The 23,686-nt window shown below is 30.6% G+C and overlaps 11 protein-coding genes and 1 pseudogene across 12 annotated transcripts, besides 5 other annotated features; 5 read left to right on the plus strand and 7 right to left on the minus strand.

Moving 5' to 3' along the window:
* Positions 1-32: 32 nt before the first annotated feature.
* Positions 33-2,739: a mobile genetic element.
* On the plus strand, positions 1,259-1,783 carry TVAGG3_0618900 (MULE transposase domain-containing protein; the record flags this gene model as incomplete). Its single annotated transcript, XM_001298299.2, has 1 exon — positions 1,259-1,783. A coding segment is annotated over one exon (525 nt), but the record flags the coding sequence as incomplete, so codon positions are not given.
* On the plus strand, positions 1,895-2,650 carry TVAGG3_0618910 (MULE transposase domain-containing protein; the record flags this gene model as incomplete). The annotated part of the gene is made up of 1 exon (XM_001298298.1): positions 1,895-2,650. The coding sequence occupies one exon, from the start codon at positions 1,895-1,897 to the stop codon at positions 2,648-2,650; it is 756 nt and encodes a 251-aa protein (XP_001298299.1).
* A 2,337-nt stretch (positions 2,740-5,076) lies between the features above and the next one.
* Positions 5,077-6,118: a mobile genetic element.
* Positions 6,119-9,706: 3,588 nt separating this feature from the next.
* Positions 9,707-9,748: a mobile genetic element.
* Positions 9,749-10,399: 651 nt separating this feature from the next.
* Positions 10,400-10,441: a mobile genetic element.
* Positions 10,442-14,088: 3,647 nt separating this feature from the next.
* On the plus strand, positions 14,089-16,071 carry TVAGG3_0618950 (alpha-amylase family; the record flags this gene model as incomplete). The annotated part of the gene is made up of 1 exon (XM_001314258.2): positions 14,089-16,071. One exon carries the CDS (start codon positions 14,089-14,091, stop codon positions 16,069-16,071), a length of 1,983 nt encoding a protein of 660 aa, XP_001314275.2.
* Positions 16,072-16,075: 4 nt separating this feature from the next.
* Positions 16,076-23,686: a mobile genetic element.
* Positions 16,281-16,601, minus strand: TVAGG3_0618970 (uncharacterized protein; the record flags this gene model as incomplete). Its single annotated transcript, XM_001298371.1, has 1 exon — positions 16,281-16,601. One exon carries the CDS (start codon positions 16,599-16,601, stop codon positions 16,281-16,283), a length of 321 nt encoding a protein of 106 aa, XP_001298372.1.
* TVAGG3_0618980 (uncharacterized protein) lies at positions 16,649-16,891 on the minus strand (the record flags this gene model as incomplete). Its single annotated transcript, XM_001298372.1, has 1 exon — positions 16,649-16,891. One exon carries the CDS (start codon positions 16,889-16,891, stop codon positions 16,649-16,651), a length of 243 nt encoding a protein of 80 aa, XP_001298373.1.
* On the minus strand, positions 16,940-17,380 carry TVAGG3_0618990 (repellent protein 1 family; the record flags this gene model as incomplete). Its single annotated transcript, XM_001298373.1, has 1 exon — positions 16,940-17,380. One exon carries the CDS (start codon positions 17,378-17,380, stop codon positions 16,940-16,942), a length of 441 nt encoding a protein of 146 aa, XP_001298374.1.
* Positions 18,411-18,972, minus strand: TVAGG3_0619000 (uncharacterized protein; the record flags this gene model as incomplete). Its single annotated transcript, XM_051240294.1, has 1 exon — positions 18,411-18,972. A coding segment is annotated over one exon (562 nt), but the record flags the coding sequence as incomplete, so codon positions are not given.
* TVAGG3_0619010 lies at positions 18,999-19,426 on the minus strand (annotated as a pseudogene). The gene has a single exon. A coding segment is annotated over exon 1 (428 nt).
* TVAGG3_0619020 (uncharacterized protein) lies at positions 19,490-19,744 on the plus strand (the record flags this gene model as incomplete). Its single annotated transcript, XM_051240295.1, has 1 exon — positions 19,490-19,744. One exon carries the CDS (start codon positions 19,490-19,492, stop codon positions 19,742-19,744), a length of 255 nt encoding a protein of 84 aa, XP_051086882.1.
* On the plus strand, positions 19,769-20,626 carry TVAGG3_0619030 (uncharacterized protein; the record flags this gene model as incomplete). The annotated part of the gene is made up of 1 exon (XM_051240296.1): positions 19,769-20,626. The coding sequence occupies one exon, from the start codon at positions 19,769-19,771 to the stop codon at positions 20,624-20,626; it is 858 nt and encodes a 285-aa protein (XP_051086883.1).
* On the minus strand, positions 20,731-21,708 carry TVAGG3_0619040 (organellar and viral DNA polymerase type B; the record flags this gene model as incomplete). The annotated part of the gene is made up of 1 exon (XM_051240297.1): positions 20,731-21,708. The coding sequence occupies one exon, from the start codon at positions 21,706-21,708 to the stop codon at positions 20,731-20,733; it is 978 nt and encodes a 325-aa protein (XP_051086884.1).
* On the minus strand, positions 22,427-23,422 carry TVAGG3_0619050 (organellar and viral DNA polymerase type B; the record flags this gene model as incomplete). Its single annotated transcript, XM_051240298.1, has 1 exon — positions 22,427-23,422. A coding segment is annotated over one exon (996 nt), but the record flags the coding sequence as incomplete, so codon positions are not given.

The raw sequence follows: 23,686 nt of genomic DNA on the forward strand, positions 1-23,686 counted from the left end.
TGTGATTAATCAATATATATATGAAAACAAATGAGAAAGGGACAAACTATCCAGTGTCACTTTTCAAAGGAATAAAAAAATAATAAAGATGAAATAATAACATGAAATCTTATATAAATATAATTTTATCTAAATAGATAAATGAATTAAGCAGTTTACAGTTATATATATTTAATGAGAGACAATATCTAGTTCTATGGTAGAAATGACTCTTAGACTCAAATAAGTAACACAGATAGAAAGTACTCAGTATAACAATTATATATGTACACTCAAAGTTAGTCGCTGCTAAAATCTTAACCTTGCATTTCGGGAAAATCTGACTAATGGCTCTTAGACTCAAATAAGTAACACAGATAGAAAGTACTCAGTATAACAATTATATATGTACACTCAAAGTTAGTCGCTGCTAAAATCTTAACCTTGCATTTCGGGAAAATCTGACTAATGGCTCTTAGACTCAAATAAGTAACACAGATAGAAAGTACTCAGTATAACAATTATATATGTACACTCAAAGTTAGTCGCTGCTAAAATCTTAACCTTGCATTTCGGGAAAATCTGACTAATGGCTCTTAGACTCAAATAAGTAACACAGATAGAAAGTACTCAGTATAACAATTATATATGTACACTCAAAGTTAGTCGCTGCTAAAATCTTAACCTTGCATTTCGGGAAAATCTGACTAATGGCTCTTAGACTCAAATAAGTAACACAGATAGAAAGTACTCAGTATAACAATTATATATGTACACTCAAAGTTAGTCGCTGCTAAAATCTTAACCTTGCATTTCGGGAAAATCTGACAAATGGCTCTTAGACTTGTTTTGATAATTAATTCTTCAATTATATTATAATTTATAACAAATTTCCTCAAACTATCTGTATGTCATTCAATTCCCGGCCACTACATTCAATGATGGACCATTTCCTTCAAATTTTGAAATACCTTATTCAATTTGTTGTATGGAGCCCGTGATATTCAACACTATGGAGCTCCTCCAGTTTGGTATCCAAGAAGAGATAAAAGCTAGCATGGGCTACTCTCAAAAATGCAGGAAAGAATACTCCACGATCGAATACAAATGTAAGTATCCACAATGTCAAGCTAAATTCAAAGTCCGGATAATAGATCAAGATAAATATGAACTACTAATCCACTCTGACTCTCATGATCATTCTGCACCTCCGAAATCAACAAAAACAATATCCTCATTATTTGTCAGAAATTATCTTAAACATTACTTTGAAAACAATATGAATCATGCTACAGCTCAACTTAAGTGTTTCCAAGACTTAAATATTTCATATACAGACGAAGAGTTACTTTCAATATTTGCACAAGGTCCAGATGCATTACGTAAATTTGCTCAAAGAGCTGAAATTGTTTCCAAACGCTTTAGTTCGGATGAAAAAGTTTCTTTAGCTATCTTTGTCGAATCTGTTCAAGAAAGTTGTCCAGAAGATTTAATTGAATTTATCTCTGAGCCGGGAAAACTAGTTTTTTTATATGCACCTTTCGAAGCGAAGGCCCTTGGTCACCAAATTTCTACGTTTCACATCGATTCAACGTATAAACTTCTAAGGGCTAACATTCCATTATATGCACTCACAGGAAAAACAGAACATACTATTGTTTTTCCTTTTTTGTATTTCTTTATTTCTCCTGACACAAGCGAAAATATTCAATATTGTGTTTGTCGTTATTTTCAATATATTAATAGAGAACCCGAGATGATAAGTATGGACTGCGCCCCACAAATAGCCGAGGCAATTGAGCGAGGTATTCCAAACTGTCATATTCTTTGGTGTGGCGTGCATGTCCTTCGCGCCATATTAAGAAAAGCGGATAAGTTTAAATCACGAGACAATTTTGAAGAATTTTATAATCTAATGAAATTATTAGTATTCGATACTAAAGAAGAATCTCCCGAGAAAGAACAGAACCAAGAAGAAGAAAATCCTAGAGAGGAACCAGCTCAATCTCACTTACTTCAAGCAGAAGAAATTGAAGAAGAGGAACAATATGAAGAAGAATTCATCGAAAATGAATTTCAACCTTCTCAAATCTTTTTACCACGAGAATCTTCTGATGATCCAAACGATTCTGAATTTATTCCAGAAGAAGAAACGTTTGAAACAAGTGAAGAAGTTCCAGAGCACCTCACTCAAGAAGAAGCTGCAGACCTAGATGCAGTTTATGATCGAATTCTTGAAATTCTTTCCACTGAACCGAAAGCCCAAAAGTACTTCGATAGGCAATGGAGGCATCATTTAGATCGTTGGAATAAGCGCTATCGCAACGGAGGTGACGCGACTAATAACGTCAGTGAGTCACATTTCAAAGTTCTCAAGCATTCTTATTTCCCAGAGAGAAGGAATATTCGATTAGACGATTTTGTTGTTGAATTATACACAACGGTTGTTCCAGCATTATTGATTAAATTTAAAGTTCAATTAATCAATAGTGATAAAGTTGTTCGTATATTACGAAAAGCTAATGACCATGAACAAATATTGGAAAACAAAAAAGTCGAATGTTTGAAAATGCTTGAAGCAATATATTCAAGTTTGCAACAAGGATCAATAGATTCAAATCTTGTTTATTGTACTTTAAAGGTACTTTTAAAAAAGAAACAATTAATGTAAAAGATTCAAATAATTTTTTATTATTATTTTATTAATTTTTTAAAATAAGGTTAATAAAAAAGTGACACTGGATAGTTTGTCCCACACTCAAAACAAATTGATTAAATCTAAATCACGGCTGAAATTGAAGCCATGACATAAATTTATCGAAATTTGGATTCTTGTTTCCATATTGGGCATTTCTAGCAGAAAAATAATGAAAAAATAAGTGGGTATGAAGAGAGGGATATAAGATTTGAAATTTGTGAGGAAATTCAAAAAATAAAATATTGAATTGACGTCTAAATTGTTACTTTTAAAAATATTAAAATCGTTAGTTTTGATAAGAATAGAGTATGGTATTTATCGGAATTCAATTTAAATTGAAAACCAAAAACTAAATCGAATTTAAGAAAGTTGAAAGATATATAGTTTTATTTATGTTTATGATCGAAAGTATTTTATTACGGGTTCATTTGAATAGGAGTTTTTCTTTTAAAATTAATCGTTTTTTAATTCAATGAAATATTTGTAAATGCCGATATTTAGGTTCTAAAGTTGGAAATATATCTTTTATTAAACTTTTGATTATTATCGTTAATTTTCATATTGTTTTATTTTGAATGATTTATAAATATCTTGTAATATATTTAAGGGTTTCGTTTTGCGAAAAAAACGTACAATACGCAATTTCGCTAAAAAAAACATTTAGCTAGCAATTTCGACCTTTGACTCCACTCAAGACGTCACTTTTTTAATTTTGCGGTATCATATTTTTGGAAAATCTTTATGAATATTATATAAAAAGTCTCTTTAATATCTATATTTCATATTTTTATCGATTTTTAAAGTTTTTGCGAAAAGTATTCAATTATTTTTGCTATTTGGTCGGATAAATGTCAGATTTGCGACATTTTCTGATATGATATTCAGATTCTACGTTGATAATAATGCTTATAGAACCCTCTTGCTATTGTGTCAAAATTGCTAAACCGATAGCAAAAATATCTCGCAATATCAAAATTGAGATATTGAGTGAATTATGCATTATAGAGATTAAAAATCTGATTTGTGAAAACATCTCATCAGTTTCTAGCTAATTCAAAAATCTTTACTATCTTATTCGATTAAAATGAAAAGGGAATAGTTTCATTATGCTTTAAATGACAGCCTTATAATATAATCATAGTTTTCGCTCAATATGCAGCATTTTTTTTTCGAAATCTATGGTCAATATCCTAAATACTGATTGCTTTGCATTCATATCTCTTACATTTTCTATACCCACATCACTATTCATTGCTATTCCTATCTTTTTCATTTTTGTTTGTTTCTCATAATTTCTCAAAAAACATGATAACTTGATATTTGTAAATATCATACTTTATAACGTAAATAAGAACTTGACCTATTAAGAAAAGCAGTAATGAAAAGAAAATCTGAAATTCATAAAAATTACAAGTTTCTGATGACAATTAGCTTAATTAAACCAGGTACAAGATTATATAATTGTATTTTCTATCCAATTATCCATATAATATCTTATCCAGAAAAAATAACTTGATCAATACCAAATGATTTTTTAACTAGTAAATAAAGTATTTTCTTTACACACACATTGTATATCATAGTTTTTTTTTTTGGTTTCGCAAAACATCCAAAAACAAATATGCTATAAAAGTGACAATTTTAGCAAAACGAAACCCTTAATATATTTAAAATTTCTTCTCAAAATCAAATTCAATACAAAATCATTAAGAAATTCTGAGCTTATTTCAAATATTTTGAGATAAAGATTTTCTTTATAGTGAATGACAATCAAAATAAATCTTTTTGTAAAAGTTAATTTTATATATGCTACATGGCGTTTCTTCAGGTGCACTTAAATTCAGAATTCTTGATTGAACGTCGAAAATAATTTTCATCAAGCAGCAAAATACAAGAAACAATGCGTTGTAAGAGATTTTCGGCCATATTAACGTGTTGTGAGTGATATTTCAAAACAGGGAAAGATTTATAATTATTTTTGCGAATATCAAGGAAAATAGATTTTCAAAATGGTTTCTTGTATTTAGAAAAGCACATGTTTTTTGAATTATGCTCATTTTCATCTACAATTTCAAATGAAACAATAGAAAGCAATAAATATGTATTAAATAAAGCAACGATAAAATTAAACTTTTATTGAATTACTGAACTTAAAACTGTTTCGAGAAAAAGAAATAAAAAAAAATAATCTTCCTTTTTGCAAAAAGGAGAATTTTGTAGTCTTATAGTTGTAAAACGATAAAGCTGTGATCAATACAGGTGTGCTCAATTTCGACGAATATCTTAGTTGAACGTTTAGTATTTCAATAAGTTTCAAATCGAAAAAAATAAAATGTAATCTAAACGTATTTTAAAAAGAATGTAAGATGTGAATTCGTATGTATCGGTAAGTGGATTAAGGGTGCACCCGCATGTACGTTTATTTGAGAGGAGGAGGATTACCCTCTCAATTTTGAAAGCTTCGTTAACTTAATATCTCGATGAATATTGGATTAAAATTGAATTTGCCCATACCAATATATCTGATACAATATCCTTAAGTTTTACTAAAAAGAATTTTTTAAAATCCTTGCAGATTCGGGGATTTTTAAATTTTTTGATTTTTTTCGAAAAATTTTTCGGAAAAAAAAATATTTTCAGAAGAGCCTTAACGGCTAAGTTTTATGTTTAATGTTGAGTATCAAAAAGAATGGGCATCTGATATAGCCATCATATATCCCAGAAGCAAATAAAAATTCTGACTTTTTAAGCATAAAAAATGAAATTTTATTTTTTGCAAAAAACAGGCCACCCGAATGTACGTTTATTTGAGAGGAGGAGGATTAAATTTTTGAAAGCACTAAAATTTGTAAATATTCTAGTTATATAATAATATGCATTATTTTAAAAAATAAAAATTAAAGCACGTTAAAATCTTTTTTGATGAATTTTTACAAAAGCTACTCAGGATAATGCAAGATATGAGTAGTTAAACATAAATTTCAAATCAGATTTTACTTATAATAAATATTTTAAATTTCCGAAAATTAAGTTCAGATCGACTCTATACGTAGTAAATACTAAATAAGGTGCCAAAAACCTATTAAACAGTATCAAAACTATCAAGATTGTAATGTTTTTGAAGAAAAATTTATAGAATTATGGACTTCAAACAGATATTATGTAAATAAAAATAATATAATGAATTTATTTATTCGTATAATAGCAGTAATAAGTCGATTATTCACTTCTACTTCTGAGATTTGAATTTAATTTCGACAGAAAAAGAGATTCAAGAGGAAAATACTAGGGGATACAAACAGCCACCATGACAGGATTATTATGGAGCCAAGTTGTATTTTTTGATATTTTTAGAGTTTTCCTACCTATTTAGGTACCAAGTTATTGCTTAAAAATTAAGGTTCTAAATTCTGAAGTTTACATGATCCTCCCAGGCGCACCCTTAACCGTCTTGAAGAGTTTGGAAAATTGCTAATGGCTTACGAGAATTGTTAATACAGATATGAAATTTGTATTGATGGTATATTTTGAGTATAGTTTTGGTACTGTATCTCATAAAAATTAAGTAAACGATATGAAAATAAAAATCATTACGATGTTAGTCTAACAACAACAAAATTTTGTGCGAGTAACTTGATTGTAAGATAGATATTATCTAATATTTGCTCAAAGGAATACGAAAAATAACGCAAATGATTAATCTGTATACAAGAACGTAATTTTGTGCATATCTGAATACTACTAAACGAAAATCATAAAAAGTAAATGGTTGTGTAAAAATTCGGAAATTTGTAAATTAATTGAGGAACATAGAACACTAAGGAGAGATAATTTATGTTCTTTTTGAAGGAAAGTAGTTAGATAGAAATGTTCTAATGTCTCATTCAAAATCAAGACTTAAACTGAAATTACGTTGCAATCTTATCCTTCTAGGTGAAAAAAATTGGAATGAGGAATGAATTACTTGGATATATGGAATTGGGTTGTAAAGTCCCTCGAGACGAATGAAGAGAAATATGAATGTTCTGGATTCGATATGGGAAAAAAAGTGATTTTAAAAAAGTATTTTTATTCTGTTTTTATAATCAACGACAACAAGATAACGACCAGAATTGTTCTCATTATGCTCAGCATATGAAACATAGTAATAGTGTGTATGGGCTCATAGAATGACTTCTGTTTAATTTCGATAAAAGATTATCAGTTTGTTAGATATCCTTACTTTGCTTATCAATAAGGGAATTGAATTGTATTATGAAAATAAAACGAATCTGATCGCTCAAGAAGAGCAAAATTCGATGATAAGAAAGGAAATTATTTATTAATAAAACTGCTTTCAGGAATACTTTGAAGCACCATTTTTGCGTTTTTCCCTTACGACCGCACAAAAATCATGCAATAATAAGGATCTTTAATTTAAGAAAAAATAGAATTAGGTAAATAAATCGTTAGATCCTCAATCACATCAAGCATTCCTTCTTACGATAAGATTGTGGAATCGTTTGCAGTGTATGATAGTTGGATTACAGTTAAATTGAAAGAAATTTTGATAATTTTCCAAAGTTAAGTATAGTATGTTCAAATATATTAGAATTTAAAAAGTTGCAAACCGCTTAACTGTAAACAATCGATATTAAGTGCTTGAAGAAAATCGATATCAATATTTAAATTTTTCGGGTGTTTTTTGACTGAAAGCTATTGCCTTGGGTTAAGGAAGTCAATTTGGAAAATTGTTTTCACTTTAGGAGAATATAATTTTCCATTTGGAAAATTTAAAAAGTGAGGCGCGCAGGATTCGAACTTTTTTTAAAAGTTGATTTAAATGAATTTTAGTGTGGAATATAAGGATAATATCATATTTAAAATAAGAATATACTAGTTTAGGTGGTATTAATTTTTTCGATAAATTTGAGAGTATGTACGTTTAGGGCATGAAAAGTGTCAATTCGCTCAGCGAAAGCTGAGCTAGCTTCGTTCTCGAAAGAATAAGGAAGGAGTGAAGGAGAATGATACAGAAGTTGACACATTCATATCATTTCAACAAATTTTGATCAAATTGAAATTCAATAAAATTCAATTCAATTCATATCCTTCAGTCAGTACATTGATATCCTTCTGCATCACAATGATAACTCGGGCATCAATAGTTCTACAACTAACTCAGAAAAAACAAGATTATTACTTCCTGCTTACAGCTTTTAAAAAGTTTCGATGATAAAAATCACTCTACTCTCGTTTATCGACATATGGTGATAGTAGGTAAACATATTCTTATCGATATTAATAAAATATTTGTACGAAAATCTTATCCAATTAGAGAGTTATTCATAAAGTATATGATAATTATAATTACTTTATCTTTGTTTTATCTTTGAATAAACAATTTAATTTAATTTGCATAATATTTTTTGGTTGAAAGACAGGAAACTTAGTTGAGTTTGTATTATTTTTATCGTTTAATTCATCGTATCAGTGAGTGATACAGATATTTAAGATATTTAGAAAAAAATTATTAATTTGATTAACAAATTTTAATCAAAATAGCAAAAATCTATTTGATAGCTGTAAACAAACAATAATTTTTATTTCAAGCAAAATCACTTATTTTCATCTAAACGTATAAAATTGTCAATTTTATGAAAATAAATTGAAAATCTCATGAAATGTAAAGGAGAGTAATATTTTTCAATTTTCTTTTTTTCTTTGTCTCAAATATTTTCTGTTGGGAATTTTCTTGTTATCAAAAAATAATTTTAATATTTGTTTATTTCATTACATACAATAAAATTTTAAAAACTCTATTTCTTCTCAAGAAAATTTTTTCCTTCATATGAAGAAACATTTTGTTCTCCATTTGATACTGAGTCTAAATCTCGATTTTTGAATTTTCTTCTTTCCAAATTTCTTTTTTCCAAATTAGAAGTTTAATTCAAATTTTCAATAGTTTATATATTTTCTCAAACCGTCTCAGATTTTCTCACTTTTTAGGGATTTTCTCTCAAAATATACAAAAATAGTAATATCAATACATGTGTCTAATATACTTTAAAACCATCGTGACAAAATTCAAAAACGAAGAGTTCTTCTCTCCAAATTTTTTTCAAAATCAAAAAAATGAGATAAAAAAGTACGTTTGGAAAATTCATTTTTAGAATTTTAGGAATTTTCTCACTTTTCTTCCAAATTGACATCCTTACTTGGGTATCTAGAATGAAGTTTTCCTTGATGATTTTTTCCAAATTTTTTCATTTTGGAAAACGCCAAATCAAATTTCTAGAAATTGAAAACGTTTTTTACAATTCTCGATTTTTTTTGGAAAATTGAGGTTAAAAATTTTGAAAATTCAAAATTAATAGAGGAACAAAGAGATTTTATTGTTTTTAAAATCCACAGATACATTTTATTTTTATCAAATTATATATTTATCCTAAAATATGTCAATAATAGAACAAATTTGTATTACTATTTTAATGTTGGAACTTTGTGACAATATTCGAATCAACGAAAACTGATTAAAATACATGTACATAATAAATTTATATATATTATTAAGGCAAGAAAGTGATATAACGATTTTACAGGATCAAATTAAGGAATTGTTTCATATGTTTCAAAAACTTAGTAAATCTCTGGAAGTTAATCAACAAAATCAGGATTTTATTCAAAGGTAAGTTAGAGATATATATTATGTTTGTATTTCGATAATAAATCTAAATTAAATGCGCATTAAATTTGCGTATTTAGATCTCTTATCATAGGCTTCTGATCAGTTAGTGACATTTGGAGTTGTGAGAGCTACGTAGGGTCTGTATCTCATAATCAAACAAAAGTTATGCTAAGATCTTTGAGATTTTTATTACCAAGCAGTATGTATAGTATTATAATATTATGACTTGCCAATCTGCTGTTTCAGTATTGATTTAAATTCTATTAAGATAAAATCGTTATTGGATTATCATTGGCTATGTATGGGATTGCTACTGTTGTAATATTTTGAAAATATAACGGTATAAACTTTAATACAAGATATTGTTTCATATTAAGTTCTGTCAAAATGTAAGCTATTGAATTTTTTGAGAGGGAAATAATCATCGAGGAAGTAAAAAGTGACGCTTTAGGAAATATTATTAGAAATATGATAATAAATATATTTGGAAAAAATATGTTTTTTTCAAAAATTGAAATGTTCATAGAATATTTTGAAATATGTAGGGAATTGAATTCGCTAATATATGATAAACAGGATTTTTAAATTTCAAGGAAAAATAGCTTTTGTGAATACTTTTGAGAACTCTTCTCAAAGATCATGATTCAAATATATTAAGGAGCCAAAATATTAGAGATGAGTTCACAATCAAAATTTTCTCACTTTTCTTCCAAATTGACATCCTTACTCACCACTTTCAAGTTTTTCATACATATATCTTACCCATTCATTTGGAATACGAGGTCTCGAGTTTTCGTTCATTTTTTTTACTTTACAAAACTGTTTATTTTTCAGAATTTTTAAATTTGAAAAAATCCATTCTATATCTGATAAATAATATATTATTTTTCAATCAAAATATTTTGATTATCATCTCAAAAGTGTTCTCAAAACCTAGTTTTTCTTATTTTGGATAATCTTAATATTTATATTATTATAAACTAATTGAACACCATATGTTTTTGTATACTTTTACAAAAAAATTGATAGATTTGTGATACTTCCCCCGACGATAGAATTGAATAGCTTACATTTTGACAGAACTTAATATGGAACAATATGATGAGTTGAACTTCGAATAATTAGATTATTGTAATATCAATCTTCTTCATTCCACAGTATATCATTACTGTATAATAATGATGTGGATCAATTCTGTTTCATTGACCAAATAAGGCAGAAACAATATACTCAGATGCCACTTTTTTACTTACAAAATAAATTACCTATTTTTCAAAATTTTATATAGCAGTAAAATTTCCGTTTTTCATGCAGATAAATATGTTTTCATTCTGCATAAATAAACAAGCAACATATAGTACTCCATCTGGATGCATATTTCTATAGAGAATTCCCATTTCACCTTATTAGACGACGAGATAAAAATACTTTAACAGCTCCATCAATAGGTTTTATCTCAATTTTTTTGGTAAAATAAGTTAGTCACTTAAATTTTATGAAAAATGGAAGAAAAATGGGCTTTGTTTCACCATCGTTCTATCAAAAATATCTATTAATCGGTTTCATATGCCAACTGATTTTTGGTTGACCAAAAAACAAATCAAGAAATGATTTTAAGCATGCTCTACACATTCATCCCCAAATACAAGAAAAGATAATAAGGATAGTTTTATTTACATTTCGAAATGTAAATCACCATAAAGATGAAAAATTGTCAATATGATCTCAAAAAATAATCATTTGATAAAACTAATTTGAAAACTTTTTCAATTTTGATTGTATAATAACGAAACTTTAAATTAAAAATATATTAACGCATATAATATTCACTCTAAAAAAATTCACTCTCAATATTTTATCAATAATAATCAAGTAAATTATACAATACTCATGTTGTCCAAGAATTTCGATACAAAAATCAATAATTTCAAGTATTCATTTCTGTGCTCAACGGTTCGATTTCTTCTGAAATAATAAAGAACTATCGTTTTTCAATTTAGTGTTAATTCTTTAAAGCCCAAATGGAACTTTAATTTAAATATTAATGCTCAAATAATTTTCTCAATTTTTTTGTGATATCTATCAATTTTGAAAATCATTAGAATTAAATCTGCAGCAATTGAAAAATCTCATTCCACATAAACAGCACATTTGATTCTCAAGATCATGTAATATTATTCATTCTCGACAAATTTAGCATATTCATAACTGTTTTATGATTTCAAAATTTTGAAAAGTCACTGTTTCAATTCAATTTTTGTTTTATATTCAATAAATTTTTTTTCGAATAATCATGCTCCAACATAATTTTACAAATTATGATAAAAACATTCAATTTTTTCCACTACAGAAATAAAATCTCTGTGCATTTGAGGCAAGAACCTATAAACAAGTCATTTCGAGATAAAATTTTAGATCATGGAGAATTTTATGACATGCTCATTCATCCAATTTCTCTGAATCTTTGGAAACAAAAATTTTAATTCTCATTTGACAAGATTATTGTCAATTTAACAAAACTTTCAAAATAATTGATTAATATATACTATCTGCAATCTGAATTTACTGGTCAACAATCAGATTTAAGTTTTTATTATTATTTTTGATTATGAAGTACTATATATTTGTGTTTTCAAATTACTTCCAGCCATTACACGGCTATTTCACGATAAATCAATTTTGTATTTCTTTTTGATATTTTTTTGATTATTGACCTTAGGTAGTAAAACAACATATAAAAATTGAGGAAAAAAGTTACTCAATAAAGATGAATTTTTATTTCGTTGAATTGAAAAAATCAATTTTTTTCTCACACAAATTCAAACAAAATACATTAGTGGTTATTTAAAAGCTGACATATATCAGATGGATCAATAGGGTTGTAATTGGTTTTGAGCTCTTCTTCTTGATATACTTGAGAAAATATCGCTGTATTAAAGTTTGATAGGGTTTGAAGCTTTGGGTATATTAAATTCCAATTCTCTGCGAACCAGCATAACAAACCACTTCTATTCCGATGCGCGAGTCGATCAATTTTTAAATTAATTTTCTTCGAAATTTTTCTGGCAAGACAAAGCAGTTCTTCGACGGTAAATCTACCACCATATATATGTTCTAAGATTGCAGCTACCAGATCAATTTTAACTCCATTCATGTCCATTCTAGTCTGTAACTCTTCATGATCTTTCACGCTCTGCTCCGAAATCAATCGAATTTTCCGTGTCTTCCTAGTAGTGATAATATCTGAAATGCTCTGCTGCTTGATCATTATTGAAAAATGAAATGGTGCAGAATTCTATTTTATTTTTTTGGGTTAATTCAAAAAATATTTTATTTGAGTGCTGATATTTCAATGGATTTTCTCATCTAGATAACGAAATGCTGTAACTCTAATGTAGTCTCCTTTTCAACAAATTATAAGTGTTAATGCTTTATCTTTACTATATTAAGAAATTTTATATCCAAACCGTTTAAATTGAGTGAAGCGTTGTTCCAATTATTTTTCGACAATTGAAAATAGCTCTATGACCTCTAATTCGTGTTTATTGAACAAAATTAATTTATATAAAAAGTATTATTCATAACTCTATCAAATTTCGACAAATAGCTATATGTAAATCGCAGACAAGTGGATCTATACATCTATCCTATTATGCATTACATGAAGAACAAATAAGACCGATTTTATATCAGTAAACCATCAGTCAACGTTTTGCCAACCTAAAAACTTTTGTATGAGAATATCGTATGGATGTTTATAAAGGTAGATAACTTATCTCATTTAGAATCATGCTTAAAATATCAATTTATTTTATCAGACGAAAAAAAAGTTCGTAAGAAAATAATCTGTATGAAAATATTTTATGAGGAAATAATTGGCCACTACTATTGATATATAAATTTGTATCAATCATTATTTGATTCATTATATTTTTCTAATTAATATTAACCTTCTTTTATGCATTTTTCAGAGGAAATTTGACATGATTATTTCAATTTTTGAAAAGTAACGACTGTAACCAATTTTGGTTATTAGTTATATGCCATTTTCCTATTTCTCTTTAATGCAGATCATCTATTAAAGTTATATTGTGACATTCCCATATCGTTTATGTCAAAAACACCATCTTATTCCATTAATTATTAAAATCAAGAAAAAGTTATGATCTATAATCAAATCCTCTAAATTATAATGATTCAAAACAACTACTAATTCGATATTCTCATTCCTATAAAAATTCATCTAAATCTGACCAATTCATTTAAATTTCTTCGGAAAATTATTATTAATATGATACATTAATAGATTTTAAAATTAGGTAATTTAATTATTAACGTAAAAATCGATTTATTTTTGCTTTTTACCTAAATTTTGAAAGATTATAGAGCTTTTTTGCGCTTTTACAGATGAAATTTACAAATCAAATAAAGCATAATTTCTAAGGCCAGGTGTTCTTTAGAATATCCCGATTTTCAAATCATTTGGAACCAAGAGTATTAATTTGTATATCAAACTTATAAAAGACCAATAATAATGATCCATTTATAGTCGCATACTTGCTTATAAAAAGTTTTATTGCTTGAGCATTCAAAAAGTTATTGCATATTAACCTTTATTTTCCTGAAAACTGAGTCCTGAATTGAATATTTTATAGAAAAAAAAACAATGAGGAATTTTGAGAACCCGGTAGAGAACTTTTTAGCCAAATTTGAGAGGACATCACAAAAATCATTTTATTATAAGATGTATGGAAATGATGAAGCTCTATTGAGAGACACCGAAGCAGGTGATGCATCTCTCATTGAAGATGAACCTAAAAAGTCTTGTTTTAACAAGAAATGCATTACTTTGTCATTAATCTCAACAGTTTCAATATTAATTGGTGTTGTAATTGGAATGCTTGCTGCATTTTCTTCTACAAAAGCAGCCACAACAACAATTTCGAATCAATATGATGCTTTACCAAATTGCCAAATTTATCAGTCATTTTCATGCAAAAACAGACAACAATCAGCCATGGACTCACAGTATTTCGATAACAGATGGAACACACCTAAGAGAGGCGAAGACAGATGGAAACCAGGATTCCAAGATATGTCAACACTCGCAGGTTATTCACAGCTCAAGTATAGTGCTGGAATGAAGTCATGCACAGTTAATATTATTACAAAAACATCGAGAAAACTCGATTTGACTTATTATTTTGATGGAATTCCACAAAATACAAATTCCAAAGTTTACGATTCAAGCTACAATAAAATCCTTAAGGTCAAAGTCATTGCAGCAACAGGAGAAACATTAATTCTTGATGACATTGATTTCGCTTGGAATGCAGCTCCATTAAAACAAAGAAACAATGACCAGAGATACAGAAACGGCCAAAAGGGTGCTATCGTTGAATTATTTGGCTGGCCAGATGACGACATTGCCGAAGAATGCAAGACAATTGCAGAAGCTGGATATTTAGGTGTCAAAATCTTCCCACACCAAGAACAATTGATGAGTTCTCAACCATACGAGTGGGAATTGAACCCATGGTATTTCATGTACCAACCAGTTTCATACAGACTTGAAGGAAGAATGGGAACAAGAAATCAACTCCGAAACATGATCAACAAATGCAGATCATATGGTTTAAGAGTCTATGGTGATGCAGTTATTAACCATATGACAGGAAATGGCAATGATTTGTCCAACCACAGAAATCCAAATGCAAATTGCGTTACATGGGGCAACAAGACATCATCTGCATTTGAAAATGGATCTCCATTCTATACACCAGCATATACATATGAAGTTAATCCAAATACAGGAAAAGGAACAAACGTATTAGAATTCCCAGGTGTTCCTTATGGACCAGAAGACTTCCACTGCGACAAACCATGCGATTCATGGGCTGATCCAAACATCCTTTCATCAGGATGGCTCGTTGGATTATCTGATTTAGATACATCCAAGGAATACGTCAGACAAAGAATCGCTGACTTCATGGTTGACATGATTTCAATTGGTTTCAGCGGTTATAGAATTGATGCGGCCAAACATATTCATCCAGACGATTTAGCTGCCATTTTCAGAAAAGTCAAGGAAAGCTTAGGCGGTAAATTACCTGATGACTTCATTACATGGTTAGAAGTCTTAACAGGTGGAGAAGCTCCTCTCTTGGTCGAATTGGACAGTGATTATTCTTTCACAAAAGGTTTGACAAGAAAATTGAAAGAAAACGGCTTGACAGAGGATGAAATTCTTAAGATCAAGATTTGGTGGTGTGATTATCCAAATCATCCAGACTCTGATAGAGGTGCATTAGACAACAGAAGAAAAGTCATCCAGAACGATGATCATGACCAACAAAATGATGGATCATCAAGTAGAAACATGTATAATGATGGATGCGTTCTTGCAAGAGGATGTGATGCAAATAGCCACAGAAATTATGAAATAAGACTGTTCAAGTATCCAAATGGTGTTTACAATAACAAGGATGACTTCCCAATTAGATGCATCCTTTCATCCTATTACTTCATGAATAATGGAGCTAAAGGAATTCCTGATGGAAAATCTTCTTGCAGTTTGTGCACAAAGGACTGCAATGGTTGTAAGGATAGACCATATGTTAAGGCTTATGATCCAAACGCTAGAGCTTATCCTGGCGGTATCGGTTATACTTATGTTCATCGTGATTCCCAAATCATTGATGCAATGAACTATTGGATGAACTTATAATAAAAGTTAGCATACATATCATGGGTACGGCGGCACTGCGCGCCTCCTTACCCATTATATGTGAATTTGACACTTTACGAAACCGTTAACGTATATTTTACAACACAAACGACAACACTAACTTAACCTTAAATATTTACAAAGCCACCAACCACTTCACCTCACTAATGTTTTCACAAACGACTTCACTACTGTAAAAAGAAACGTTCTCACTTACAAAAGTATTGCAACTCCTCCCATTGCTGTGCTTCATATAACAGCTCATAATCTTCTGACTCACTTTCTTCTTCATATAGGTCAAAATCACTGTCAAAATAAATGTATGTAAGTTTTGACAAAGCTAATGAAACACGCTTACCGTTTGTATCTATTGCTTGTATAAACTTTCCATTATGCTTGTAGTCATAAACGCTCAAACTAACTTTACCCTTTCTCCCTCGTATCTGATAGAATGTATTTTCACGAGGAACGAAGAACAAGTTCTTGAACTCATGACCGTTGTAGTTTGTTATCTCAATAGTTTTCGTCATTACATCCAAATAAAAATTTTCAGTAAAAATAAAACTAATGAAATATTTTATTCCTCACTGTCGTCTGCTTTCTCCAACTCTTCTAACTTCTTCCTAAGTTTAGCAATGTTGTCCTCATGAAGTTTAATCTTCCTTAATATACCTTCTCTATCTAATGGTTGTTTTATCTTTCTAAACTGAACTCTACCATCCTTCATAGTATGAATGTAAAAACCTTCTGGAATAGTTCCTGATTTAATGTATTCTACCAAAAACTTTTGTTTCATTGCTTCAGTGACTTTAGTCGTCATTTTACTCTAAATAAAATGTTCAAATAAAATAAAAATAACGTTATTTTTTCAGTAAGGAAACGCAGGAGTTTTACGATTTATTTGAGGAGTAGGTTCTGGTTTAAATGTTGGAGTCGGTTTAGGAGTTGACTTTTGAACAGGAGTTTGTACTTCCATAGGTTCAGGAGTCATTGAAGGTTTTGCTTGTGAAGGTGTTGGAGTTTGTTTAACTTCAGCTACTTCAGTATTATTTACAACATTTGCTTTATTTCTTTTCAACATCATAACTGCTCCTGCTGTAGCTAGCAAACCTAGTGGGAGACCATATCTTATATAAGGACTTGACCAAATGCTATTTTTGACAGGAGCTGGTGGAACACCTAACCTTGGTGAGACTGCTCTTTGCCATTGTGCAGCTCGTAAGAAATATTCAATAGGTGCTCCATAATCGTTTGGTAAAGTTTGTTTCATAGATGGTGAAGGTTCACGAGAGCTTGATGAAGAACTCATTTATAAGCTTTAAAAATAAACGTTCATCCTTTATTCCTCACTGTCGTCCGTAGCTAAGTTATAGTCATCAATCTTATTATTGGGATGCCTGACGCACTGTGCAAAGCAACAATCCCTCATAAATCCAATAAGTGGCTTTGGTATTTTCAGTTGCTAGTTCAATAGGTCCTTTAACAGACAATTTGTATGTTATTGGAGCAGTAGATGTTTGACCTTGCTGGAAGCAAAAGTCCACTTCTGTTGGAAAACCACATAAGAAATGTGTGTTGTCATAGCTATCCCATTTATGTTCCACACTACCATCATCCACCAATGACCTCATAACATCTTCATTAAATCCAATCATATCATTGTTTGTATTGCAAGCGTTCGCAACCATTTCATAAAATACAGGTCCATATGATTTTTCAGGTTCTGCAGGCATATTTCCATAAGCTCCCATGGAAAGCTGAAGATATTTAAACTTAGGGTTCTCAAAATTAACATAATAGTTGTCTTTCTTTCTAAATAGTGCCCAAATACTTTTAACATTAATAGGCGTATAAGCTGCTGTAAATGTTGCACTTGAACTATCTGTATTCTTTGAGAATGAACCGTCCATAGGAATCCAATCCATAACTTTAACAGGAAAACATAAAGCCTCGTTTGTATAATGTTCTACAAGTTCTGTATAAATGTTAGGGTCTAAAGAGAATGACTTTGGATGAATGAAACATTCATTAAAATCCATCTTTGTTCGAAATAGTTGCTGGGTTACAGTTGTAATAGTAACTGTTCCACTAGCTTCTATTACCTTCGTTATCATAGTGAATGGTTCATTCCATGGAACAAATTTATTTGTCGGTGGATTTGAATCTGAAGCAAATGCAACTTTAAGAGTTGGATTGAAAGCAATGATATCATTTACAGATATAGATGTGCATTGTAAGGCGTCGCTACTGAACTTTACTTTAAGCTGAATGTTTCCTGCAAAAGCTGGAATAAATCGAATAGCTTCTAATGGAAAATCTTCTAACAGGAATTCTTAAACGAAGCTTAAAATCAAATGATTTTCCTGCTGTAATTGGACCACTAACAATTTGTCCTGTTCTGCATGTTCCCGAATGACTCCATACATCTTCATGTCGAGTCTTTGAGAAAACATCTACTTTCTTTATTTGTTCGGTAGTTTGTGAGTTTGAAGTTATATATGCTTCTTCTCTTGCGTTGTCTTGAGAATATACGATACGACCATTTGCAAGGATTTGATATCCAGCAACTGCATAGAAAGCGTCATCGAAACCAATCCAAAATCCTGGTGGGTTTGTTTTATTGGAACCTGAACCAATTTCTTTATCTACAATAAATTGACCTTCCATTTTATACGTAATGAATATATTGTAAAGGTCCAACATATTTTCACCAGGAGGTGAGAGATTGAATGTTACCCATGTGTTATCTTTAGCAGTTCCAGGTTGTGATGGAATCTTTGCGTCAGAATATTTTCTATTAGTGTCACCAATTTGAACTGCATTGTCTATGATATCGAAATATGAGCGAATCTGATGAATATGCTCTGCTGGAGTAAATTCGTTTAACTGTTCGTTCTGCATGTATTTACTTCGATAAAAATATCTATTTACTTCATTATTCTCACTCTTCTTCTTGGCATTCGTGGTGGAAGTTGTTTCTTGACATTTTCAATGAACTGTACATTCTCTTTTGTCTCAACTTCTTTCACTGGCGGGTCAGGATTCTTTGACTCGGTTTGTTTTTCAATGAAATTCACGAACTTTGCAATAAGCTCTTGGTTCGTTATTGAAAGTAATCTGGCTTCTTTTCTTCTGGTTCTATTGACTTTTCAGTTTGAATAGAAGGTTTTATATGGGCTTCGCCCTCGGTGCCATGCACCTTAATGTTGTCGCTTTCTGCATTCGCTAATGGAACCTTTCTTTTTCTTACGTATATTTTACCATCTTTACTCTGACTTACGTAATAGAAAGGATGTTGTATTCCTCTTGCGTCATTTAATATAATAGACTCTCGCTCTGATTTTGACAAGCTCATTTTACATCGGTTAAAGTTTTAAGTTAGATTTTTATCCGCAGTCAAATGACTCAGACAAGTCATATGGACAAGACCCAAGGGGTCATAGATGTTGAAGCATTGAAGAAAGAAATTCGCGAGCAAATTTTATCCGAACTGAAGGAACAAAAACAAGAACAAAAGCCAGAGAGACCAAAGAGAAAACTTAGTGAAAAACAACTTGCTGCATTAGCTGCTGGAAGACAAAAGAACCCACGTTTGCTGGCGAAGAAAGCTAGAGAAGAAGCAAAAGCAAAGGAAGAACAAAAAGCTAAAGAAGCTGAAGCAAAGAAAGAGTAAATGGTTTATTTTTATCCGAATTAAATGTATAGACAAATACCTTTAACTGTTGCGTTCAGTAGTGAAAACCCTGACGTCAAAATAAAGGGGAACAGAGTAACGTTTAAGTTTCCAACAGACTGGATTGTGAACATAAATGAAGAGAAGTACATTGGCATAACATCTATGTATATAACACGTGCTTTCAGAAAGATTGACTTTATACTTCAAGTCGAGATAGAAAATGACGAACAGTCTTTAAGCGCCCAAAACATTCACATATACAAATACTTTAAAGACGATACAACATTGTTGCAATGTATGATTTCATTTAATGAGATGTTCGAGAAAAAGTTCAACATTGAAGTACAAACTTTACAGCCTTTACGTGAGTTTCTTGCACAACTGAAAGAAGAAGGTAGTCAGCCACAACTTATAGACTTTCATTATGAATTTAATGAAAATGAAGATGGAACTCATGACTGTCAGTTTGTTATATATTCACCATTCAATGAAGTAGCTAAAGAGAAAGAAAATCCATTACGTATAAGGTTTCAAATCTCTGAACCCAATGAAGACTTCAAGAATGTTTTCAATTATGATGCAATGCTTCCGAGGAAAAATGAATTTTCAAAGATTGTAACACCTGGCATTTGGGATAGAAAGCAAGCTATATTATATTCAAACTTAAGTAAGGGAGTTGAAAATGAGTTCATTGGTCATACAAGAACTTCACCACTTCCTAACCCTAAATACTATAAATTAACTGGCTTCAATCGTGAGTTTTGGATAGACATGTTCTCCACTCATGACCATAACTGCCCAGTGTTCTTACCTCCAGACCATAAGGACTGTCTCTACATTGAAGCACAACTCTTAAACTCTACCATCGCAGTATTGTAAATGACCACATGGGCTTCGCCTTGCCGCTAGCGGCTTATTTTTATCACGAATGACCTCATTGCTGACAAAAATAAATGACCTTATTATTTTTCTCATTCATGACCTCAGAACTTAAGCTTTCTTATGAATGAAGTCTTAGTCTGAATAGAAAAGTTAAACTTTTCAGCAAAGCAAGGACTAGAAGACTTACATAAGTCAAATCCAATCTCTTGACCATCATGAAATGCTTTGTAAAGTTTCATAACACTGAACTCAGAGTCTTTGTCAAATTTTCCTTGCGGAACCATTAAACCTTTATCTTCATTGTAATAGCATTGTATAGCTTCAGGAAACATTTCATTAGCTGTTAAAGCAAGGACGTCTTGTTTGACACCTTTGCAACGTGCATGGAATGCAACTTCATTTAAATCGTTAGTGAGTAAGTCTATGTAAGTCTTCTTTCCACAAAATATTGACTTGTATGCTAAACTTTGTTTTCCAGGTGTTATTTCTGCAAAGTCGCTATGAAATTGACCAAGGTTTTTACCAATGAGAACTCTTCCATAACGTTTCTCAAACTCTTCAGCTAAACGAGGGATATCTTCATTGTAGAGATGCATACTGTCGGTATCGCTATAAAAGATGTCCATTCCTAAGTCTTCAGCAGTACAGAATACTTCACACATTATTCTCTTCGACATAGATAGAATATTAACACCAAGTGGACAGAAGTTAAAGTGTCTGCAAATGCTTTTCGTTAGCTTGAAAATAGTTTTATCTGAACCATCCAAACCTTCGAACTTCACTATATGGTTGTAGTTTCTGATGGCATATCTTATAGCATCTTTGTCATTTACTATGGTTATTTTTGACTCAATAGGAGATAGAATAGTTTTGCCATAAATACTGTTCAGAATGAGCTTTATATTTTCTTGCAAAGGATTTCCTTCTTTCTTATACTTTAACCTTAACTCAAACAACTTCTTTACTTCATCTCTTATTCTAATATCTCTGTTTCCATCGTAATAGTATCCTTGCAACACTTCACATTTGACACCTTGATATTTTATGAGGTCTTGTAATGTTATATGGTCAACATACATTAAACAGCAAGTGTTTGAACTTCTGGGAACGTTAAGTTCTGGATTTAGTTCAGGGTCACAAACTATTAAAGGAAAGTGTCTATGTATTCCAATCTCTGTTATCTTAATGAGAACAAAGAAGCCAGACATAAACTTTTCACCAATGGGTTCCTTTTGGTCGTCATCGAATAAATGCTTTAACAAATATTCAGTGCTTAACATCTCATCCTTCAATACTTTTGGAATTCCTTCTAAAGTATAAAGTCTTGCTATAGCGGATGGATATAATGAAACAGCGTCGAAGTCAGCAATGAGTTTCTTTTCGCTCTTTTGTTTAATGTTATCTGACAACATACATCTTCCACCTTGAATGCATCTCGAAATAAATTCTCTTGGTTTATTTGAGAGGTCATATAAATTTCCATTCGGGAAGTACACTCTGTTCTCAAACAATTTGTTAGCAATAGAACAAATACTAACGTAGTCATAAACGTTTAAATCAAATTCTTTTAATATATCATTGCGGAACTTAACAAAACCTTCTCTTAAAATTCTTACATCTTGTTTGCAATAAAATGTGCTATACTTTTCTAAGTCGAAGTGGTTTTCATCTATTCTGCAACCTTTGATGGAATCTATGTTTTTCATAAATGTATCTGCATCCTGGATAAACTTACACGCTTCAGAAATGACACCAGTTCTGTTGTCATTTGCTAACAAAACTGCTGTAGTAGTTGTATGGAAATACTTCTTTCGGTCCTGTTTGTAAGTTAAACATAGCAGGAAATAGTTTAAGCTTCTTATTTATAACACTGTAAGAGTCTTTTATAATAATTGCCCTTCCTTTATATAAGCCAGTTATTTGCATTGTTCGTGAACCTTTAATGATGGGAGTTCCTTTCACTTCTGTCATGTGTCTTAAGATGAAGTTTATATCATAGCTGAGGTTATGGAAATATATTAAACTCTTGTCAGGAAGTCGTTCCAAAAATTCTGTTGCACAGTTCTGACCCCAAATGCTTTGACTCACTGAACCATCTTCACTGTCGTAACAGATGTTAAAAGCTTTATGAAAGCCATCCGTACTACACTCAAAGTCAGCAAAGAAAACGTGCTCAGGAATGAACTTGCACTTATTTTTATTTACTTCTTTTGACTCGGCTTTCTTCTTCAGTTGTACACAATACTTTGGAGTATATGTCAAATCTTTAAATGGTGCAAGGTTCTGTTTATATAAGTCAGTCGTATATGTGAAAAGTTCTCCATAAGAAATAGGTTCGAAATATTTGCACTCCCACAATGTTTTCATAACATCCCATAGCGGTGTAGTTCTATCCATGCGAACTACATATTTATCTTCTCTCTTTGTATAAATCTTCATCTGTTTCTCAATGTTCATTCCACCACACTCCTTCAAGATTTCTATATAGTTGCGAATGAAATATGTTGTCATTGGAAGTCTTTCATTTAGCATGTAGTGGTCTTCAACAAGAAGTAAGTCAATAGTTCGAACAGTTTTACATTCTTTTGGTATGTATCTCTTTATTTCATTATGTCTTGAGTCATTGAAGTAACCAATGGTAACATTAAATGCTATACCTGTTGCGTCAGAAATTTCTTGTACTTTACTTTGAGGAAAGTCTCTAACACGAATGACTTCTCTCATGTGGTCAATAGTTTCTTCATTTACTCCAGCCTGAATGCAAGCATAAACGAAACAATTGTCCTCTGTCATAAGTGTTGCAGTTCTTTTGTTCAGTTCATTGAAGATTTGGTAGCGTTCAAGATTTATAGGTAATGTGCAAAGATACTTCCAGAACTGACCGCTTCTCTTCTTATAAAACTTCTTTTCACCAAGGATTTCATTCCAGAAGTCATCTATATCTTGTTTATCTCCTGTTTGTTTAAGTCTGTTCAATAATCTTTTCTTCTTTCTGTCAGTGTGCTTTCATCTCTATATGGTCGCTTCTGTGGCTTTCCTTTCTTAACATCTGACATC

This window comes from Trichomonas vaginalis, chromosome III (assembly GCF_026262505.1).
Source record: "Trichomonas vaginalis G3 chromosome III, whole genome shotgun sequence".
Classification (NCBI taxonomy): Eukaryota; Parabasalia; order Trichomonadida; family Trichomonadidae; genus Trichomonas; species Trichomonas vaginalis.